The sequence below is a fragment of the Sapajus apella genome, unplaced genomic scaffold (genome assembly GCF_009761245.1).
Source record: "Sapajus apella isolate SASKATOON/1434 unplaced genomic scaffold, GSC_monkey_1.0 scaffold69, whole genome shotgun sequence".
Lineage (NCBI taxonomy): Eukaryota > Metazoa > Chordata > Mammalia > Primates > Cebidae > Sapajus > Sapajus apella.
Window position 1 is genome coordinate 8,797,835 of NW_022437009.1, and position 7,949 is coordinate 8,805,783.

Genomic DNA, 7,949 nt, shown 5'->3' on the forward strand with positions numbered 1-7,949 from the left:
GGTCCCCAGCCTTCATCTGAGTACATGCTTTGAGAATGAAGGGACTATGTATTTTCCTTGAATCCCCCTGCTTCTGCTACCCAACACCCAGGAAGAGCAGTGTATGCTGTAGGCTTGGGGGCTGGTAGGGCAGCTGTATACCATTGGGAGATAGGGATTAATTACATCTAAGATCCTACAGTAAAGAAGCAGAAGCCATTGTACAGTAATGCAATAATGCGCAACCTTTTATTGCACAAGAACCACTTAGGCTGAGTGAGGTGGTATCTGACAAATGTCATCACCAGTTGCAGCAGGAGCAGGAGGCATCAAAGACAAGGCCAGTCTGGCAGTGCTGGATGAAAGTCTTTCCATTCAGACAGTTGTAGAATGCATTCTTGTCAGTGGGGTCAGGGTACAGGCCACTGGCCCTGTTGGCACAGAATCCACTACCACTGGGGCTACTCCCAGAGCTGCTCCCAGAGCTGCCCCCAGAGCTACCGCTGTGGCTGCCACCACCTGTGCTGGGTGCCTCGGTAATGGGAGCAATGGGTTGAGCTGGAGCCTTGCAACCTGAGAAGAAAAAATAAATAAATAAATCCTGAACCTCCTTGTTTTTAGCCAGTGATACCTGATGCGTGAGAGCTAATACCCTGGAGTTTGTTCTTGGCTCCTCTTTCCATGTCTGTGCATATTTCAGTCTCCTGATTTGATATAGCTTCCCTGTTCCACTCACCCCTTTGCTTAGCAACTCCTTCCTCATCCTTCAAGGCACAGTGCATTTCTTGCTCCTTACATCGTACTGATTGAAATTTCTCATTATCATGAACTCACAAGAAGGTCACTTATTCTTTTAGGGGGCAGTTTATCATATAATATCTTCCGTATTGTTGTCTGGCTTTGCAATTTTGTGAATCCAATTTCTCTCCCTAGATTGTAAACTTCCATAGAGTAGACATAGATATGGGTATTTATGCATTTGGATCACCTGTGGTACCTACAGAGCACTGTATATGTAATAGATGTTCAACAAATTGCTTGCGAAATGAATGAAGGAAGGAAGAAATGGTGAAGAGCCCTGTTTGTTCTTCCCACCATTAATCAATTGTTACCGGATAGGAATGGAGCAATAGTCAGACAATTACTTATGCAATGGCTCCCTGACTTCTAAGGAACTTTTGGCGTTTCTCTCAAGTCAGAGGCTTAGTGTCCCTTCTCACTCCCTAACTCACTTGCACTCTGCAGGCCCAGAGCATCCTTCAGGGTGGTGATCAGAGGGAATTTTCCTTGGTTGCAGAAAGTGCCTGTGAAATCATCCAAGTCAATGGCCCAGACCATGGCGCCTCCGAAGTTGTTCTTCTTTAACCAATCAGCCTGTAATAATTAGAAAGGAAGCCAATTAAGTACAGACACCAAGACTGAGCTGTGGCTTCGGGGCTATAATGGGAACTTGCTCACAGGCAGCAACAGCCCATGGAACACAGTCTACCTTGATTTTGAAACTCTTGGTGTTATCGTATCCAAGCCACTCATTTCCTTTGTAGGCATAGGGAACATCCTCAGGAGCCTCCCATACTTCAGTAGCTCCGTCCTTCAGGAAGGTACAGATCTAACAGAATATAAGGAACAGATCAAGAGGTGGGCATTGTCCTTGTGGTGGCAGAGGTAAAAGGACACGGGGAAGGGGAAGTAGAGAAGGATTGCATAAAAACGACTTGAAAATGAAGGTCTGTGGCTCTATCAGCAAGTTTCTTAGTTCATGTGGGATTCTGTTTCTTCATCCCTTTTGAGTAATTTATTTTCAATGTGGGGAGAAAGTCTTAAATCAAGGAATGCCCTGGCAGTCAGAAGTATCTACAGATTTATATAATCTCACCAATGATAACCTGCTTTCCTACTCTTTCTGTGTTTGGAATCCAGCCTCAAAGGACCCTAGTGAAGGCCCAGTTGAAGTGATACAACAGGAGGGCTTATCTTGCCTTCCTTCTAGAGAGTCACAAACATCCACTTTCAGTTCCAATGGTTTACTAAATGGTCCAAGAACTGTTAAATATTGTTTATATTATTATCTGCATGGACCCAGAAAAGCCACCTTTCCTCTAAAATTTGAGTGTATACCTCATAGTAGGCCCAGAACCCAGACTGCCTGGTATAGGGCCCAGCAGGGCCAGGACCAGTGGTAGAGGCACCAATCCCATGGTTGGAGGGGTTGCTCAGAAGGAAGGTGTGTCCATAGGCTGGGAATCCAACGATGAGCTTCTCAGCTGGGGCCCCGTTGTCCTTCCAGTAGTTCATGGCATAATCCTGGAATGGCAGTGGATTAGCTAGAGTTCTCACCCATAGCTACTGGCCTAGTGATTAATTATTAGCTAAACTTTTTTCAGTTTGGTGGTGCCCACTGTATAAGGTACTTGCAACATATTTAAAGTGGGATGCCTCATTCTAAACTAACTTTTTTTTAATAATATGCCAATATGCAGGCTTTACATATACCCTTCTGATAAAAGTATAGTAGAAAAGCAAGACCTTTAAAATGATATTGCTGGTATGATTCATTGGTTAATGGCTGAAACTCTATATGGCATACATGGGCAACAGATTAGAACAGTAGAAAATAGATAAGGCAAAAGGGAAACAGCAAAAGGGGAAAGGTGGAAAAAGCCTTTTATAATTTATTGAAATAGGAGCAGTGGGATATCATTTTCTTTTATTACAAAACAACATACTCGTTATTAATCTTCTTTCATGTTAGGTAAAATTATCAATATGGTGTTAATAAATTGGCAAGTTTTTTAGTAAATGAGAATAGTTCATTAATTATGGCAGCCTAACTTCCCATTTGAGAAAACCACTTAACTTATATTACCTTTTGTGCCTGAATCTCTATGTGAGTTACATCATCATCTCTGGTCAGCACTTGCATCTGTACAGGGACTCACCACATTGAGGTAGGCGTTGCTGCCAGTGTCCGTCGGGTATTTGTACAGGGGGCTGTTCTCTCCAGTGTAGCCTTCCCAGGAGCCATGGAGGTCGTAGGTCATGACATGGATGTAGTCCAGGTACCTGAGGTGGGGTAGAGGATTTAAAATCATTTCTGATGGTCATTTCCCACACCTGTGAAGGCCCATTTCCTCACTTCCAAAGCCTCCTAAACAAGGTCCCTGAATAGCAAGACAGACCAAGGACAAGACAGACCTGCCCAAGTGACACCTCCAGGAGTTTGGGGATAAGGCACATCACTCACTGAGACAGCTGGGGGATCTCATAGCCAGACTGGATGTTGGAGATGCCAGCAGCTACTGCAGCAGTGACCATCAGCCTGGGCTTGTTGATCTGCTTGGCCTCCTGCTCAAAAGCTTCACGCATTTCCTATACAGGAGCAGGAAAAAGTCTGTGAATAGTAACTTTAAGTTGATTTTCATGAGGTTCATGTCTCTGAATTAAATTAAGTTCTTCCATCCTTCCATTCATCCCTCAGCATCCTTACTGAAATAGGGTCTTCAGGTCCTTCACCCCAACTAAAATTGTAGGAAACTAGGTTTAAGGTCCCAGTGATCTTTCATATGAGATGGGTGTATGCTTTCCGGTCAAAATGATCTTGAACTCAGCTCACCTGCACCAGGACAGTGAAGAGATGCTTGTCCTGAGGAGGGCTCCCACGAGAGCCAGGGTACTCCCAGTCAAAGTCCAGCCCGTCAAACTCATACTGGCGCAGGAATTTGATGACTGAAGTGATGAAAGTCTGGCGGTTCTCAGGAGTGGAAACCATGGCAGTGAAACTGAGGGAGATACAAAGAACGCAGGGTGAGGCCTTGTGGTCCCAACACCTTGGAGTAAAATCAATCTAGGAAGTCATCTCCAAAAAGAACTTACGGAGCAGTGCCAAAGTTCCAGCCACCAATAGCCAAGAGAGTTTTCAGTTCACTATTTCTGAGGGAGAAGAAACAAAGTGTTTTATCAGAACACATGAAAAGAAAGGGAAGCCATTTCAACATTTAGCTGCAACAGTGAGCAAGAAGCCAGGAAAAGTGTCATGCAGCCTTCTCAACTCGATTTATCTTCATTCTTATCCTTATTTCCTAACTTACGAATGTTGGAGTAGGTGACTATGATTGCTATGTTTCAGTGTCTCCACAGTTCTATTTCTTTCCCTAGGAATGAAGCTTCTGACCAAGGAGACTGAATACTTTATCAATACCAGCTTTGGATTGCTTCCAAGTGGAAGATATTTCTCATCTGAGTCCACCAGTGGCCTGACTTGTAAGCTTCCCTTGGGAACTGAGCTGGGCTTTAGTTGGCAACTATCTTCTGTGAGCCAGCCATCGCCCTTAATATTAAAGTCATCCTTGCACTTGAAATAATTTTTACAAAACTAAATTTACCGGCTCGTTGGCCTGTTTGGAATTTCTGCCTGAAGTCTGCTGTGGAAGATCTTGTTTAAACTGTCCTTGAAGGTTAAAAGATCTGAAACTCAGGTTTTCCAGCACTTACTTGTTTTTCAGGCCGTTGAAAGCTTGGTAGAGAGTCAAGTCATCCCATTCGATGGTGGTGATCTCGTTGTTCCGCATCCCAGCAAAGGCGTAGATCAGGTAGGTACAGAGGCAGGGGTCGATGTTGTCAGGCTTGAAGCGCCCCAGGCCGGGCCGGTACTGGGCCCAGTTGGTGAAGTAGCATGTCAGCTGGTAGGCAGAGCCTGTTACCCAGAGGAAGAAGGTGAGAGGCAAGCTCCCTAGTGAGTCATAGATTTATTTAAAACCCCTGATTTCCAAATGATTTCCCTATTTGAAATCTCAAAGGAAAGGGGAAAAATCGATTTAAGAACTTTATGTTTCAGGAAACCTATAAAGAGCAGACAATTCAGGGCTGAAGTTATCTCTTAGAGATAGCTTTGTTCCTCCAAAAGAGAATTAAACAACCTTAGAAACCAGTGTCTTCAGCTGAAATAGAACTTTAAAGCTGGTAAACTCTGATTTAGATGTATTCTTGCTCCCTTACGTGGGAATTAGCACTTATGTACCAAGCATTGCTCTGAGAAACTTACTTATATCCACTCATTAATCCTTGCCAAAGCCTTGCAAGAGAGGTACTATGATTTTTCCCATTTTACCCATTTGGAAACTGAGACACAGAAAGGATGATAGTATAAACCTATTTAGCCCTTGTAGATATCTCCCTGAGCAATTCCATCCAGGGGGAAATTAGCTATCCACCAGGTGCCAAGGGCCCTGGCTACTGGTTCAGATTCTGTCATGAACTCTCTATATTACCTGGGTCAAGTCATATGTCCTATCTATGCCCTGGTTAACTGGTCTGTGAGATGGGGTGGTAATGCCTTTCTTGTACAACTCTCAGAGAAGAGTTGTTTTCAAACTCAGTAAGATGACAGATTTGAAAATGTTTTAAGAGAAGACACCATGTAGCTGCCTCACCACATTAGTTTTTATTGTTAACACTTATTCTTTAAGACTGCCATCTGGTTGGTTTCTGCTTCGGGATTCTCAGGCCAATGGTATCAATCCTTTAAACTTGGTTAGGGAATTTCAAACTCTCTAGAGAGTAGTTAATATTCTTTGTCTGATGTGAAAGGACACAGGGCCATGCTGAGCTTCCAAATTATGAAGAAGCAAAGAAGGAACAATATAGTGGTTCATTCCAAGAAATATACATACCTATCTCAGCTGTCAGCACAAGGAGCAGACCTTAAAGCAACAGAGAGAATAATGAACTGGAGGAATGTGAGCAGAGCAGCCTTTATACATGAGTCACCTCACTTTAGCAGTAGGAAACTTTTGCTATTTTTCATTCTTTTAAGACCCTCTGTAGATGACCCACCTGCTGAGGCTGGTAGAGCCTCTGGATTTGTCCTGGAAACCCACTCCCCTCTATTTCCATTCAAAAGACCATTAAAGTGCCATGAGCCTTTGGGGCCTGGTGAAGGGAGACGGCAGTGAGAAACCTGTCACCAGGCAATTGAGGGAGGTCCCCTGTTCAGTACATCCCAAACTTTTGCCAAAAGCAAAAATCTCAGATGATTTGGTTTAAATTTGAAGGTAAAAGAATTTAAAGGGGCAGAAAAACAAGAGGGAAGAGTTGCTCAGAGGCACAGTGATGAGACAGTCTCTTACCAGTGAGGAGGGTGAGCTTGGCCATGTCACCTCAGTGGTAATGTCTCCCTCATCCAACCGGCAATTTGTACCCCCTTGGTCCTCTCTTATCAGATTCTCCTTTATTGAGATTGCCTCTCAAGCAATGTTGATATTGGCAGTGCTCACAAAGCTCCAACCCATTTTAGAACCCATTATTGACAGGGAAACAATACTATCTTGATTTCATTTAATAAGAAGAAATGATTGGGCTCAAGCCCAGGAACCACGCTTATAAGCTCCATTATGGAGTAGCTTATGTAATTCAAAATGGCTTATGTACAGTGAGCTATATTCTCTATTTGGATAGTGAAGCAACTAACTGGCCATTTTATGCTCTCTTTGTCAGGCAGAAGCACTGAGTAACTTTGCATTCATTTATTCTTTGCAGTCATCCTCTCACTCATTGTAAGAACAAAGTTTCCTCCTTAAGCAAAGGCTATAGAGGGTCATTACCTACTTTGTCTTTTTGACCCCAAATTCATTACCTCTTTTCCTTCTGTTGATTTTTCTGCTTCTATTTCTCCTACCCATTCCCAGCCCTCTATCCCTGAAGTGGACTTCAGTTGGTTATTCTCTTCTCAGGAGGCTCCTTTCCTCTGTGACTCTTCCTTGGATTCAGCCTGCCTTAGGGCCCCCAGCATAACATACCTGATCAGCAGACCCTGAGCCTAATGGCTGACACTTTCCAGGTGGTTCTTTCCACTAAGCCAGCACCTCTTCCTGTTGCCTACATTTCTGTGGGTGGTTCCAAAGTTCTCCTGATCACTGAGGATCTCACCACTATAGTTTGTATGATTCATACACTTCTTCTACTCTCCAAAACCCATTGGTCACTAAAATCTATAGTCCTCATCTCTTTGGTCTCAGAGTTTCCCTTCTCCTTGAAACTTTCAATTCCATTCCCCACCACCACTTCTTTCAGAGCTTAGCACTGTGACAGTGCACTGTAGCTTCCTTGTTTTTCTTCTACATCTTTTCTGTATATGGCTCCAAGTCCCTGGAGTTGGGGCACAGTTTAACAGCTCCTTAGTGCCTCCCAGAGTTTTTTCTCCTTTGCCTGTCAACAAGACTCGACAATCTTGCCTCAGTTTAACTTTCTGCCTTGCCTTCTGCTAGCCTCTCAATTTAAATCATGCATATTAAGTTATACTATTCTCCATGCTCAAAAATAGTCACAATTTCACCCTCTTGCTGAGGCCATTCTCTCTGTCTAGAATATAAAATATTGTCCTTCTGTACCCAGCTCCCACTCCATTAAAAGCCCATCTGAATTGCTTTCCCTTCCTCACCTCTACTTCTCTGGTATTTTGTTTGTACCCTTTGGAAAACTCACTGCTTCCTTTTATGAACCATTGGTAGGGAATAAATGTGGAACCAGTGGAAAAGCCCACACATATTGGCTTTCCTTTCTACCATTGAGGTTCAAATTCTTTCTATTGCTCATTTGGTGTGAGAAATTGGGAAAATTTCTCAATCTCGGTTTCCTAATCTAGAAAATTGGGATACAAATGCCTACTTTCATGGCAGTTGTAAGCATTAAATGAAATATTTGTAAAGAATCAGGTGGATAATAACACTCCACAAATAATAATCATCATAGACTATTTGCACATGTGCCTTATCTCCTGCTTAAAAACTCCTTAAGAATACTAGTCTTCCAAAGAACGCAATACTAGTCAAACCCCTGTTGATTCCCATGTTGTACCTAAAGTCTATTTCCTATGCAAAATAGGGCTTCTAAATAAACATTCACTGAGCACCAAATAAATTAATTTTAGTAGGAGTAATTGTTGTATTTTACACATGAAAAAGCAGGCTAGCTTA

At 43.0% G+C, this 7,949-nt stretch overlaps 1 protein-coding gene across 1 annotated transcript; it reads right to left on the reverse strand.

The window, feature by feature from the left end:
- Positions 1–280: 280 nt before the first annotated feature.
- LOC116531119 (acidic mammalian chitinase-like) lies at positions 281–6,129 on the reverse strand. The gene is made up of 11 exons (XM_032249777.1): positions 6,105–6,129; positions 5,649–5,678; positions 4,471–4,672; positions 3,853–3,909; positions 3,593–3,758; positions 3,224–3,348; positions 2,919–3,042; positions 2,098–2,283; positions 1,469–1,588; positions 1,212–1,353; positions 281–552 (listed from the first exon to the last, which is right to left on the reverse strand). The coding sequence occupies exons 1-11, from the start codon at positions 6,127–6,129 to the stop codon at positions 281–283; spliced, it is 1,449 nt and encodes a 482-aa protein (XP_032105668.1).
- Between the last annotated feature and the right edge of the window lie 1,820 nt (positions 6,130–7,949).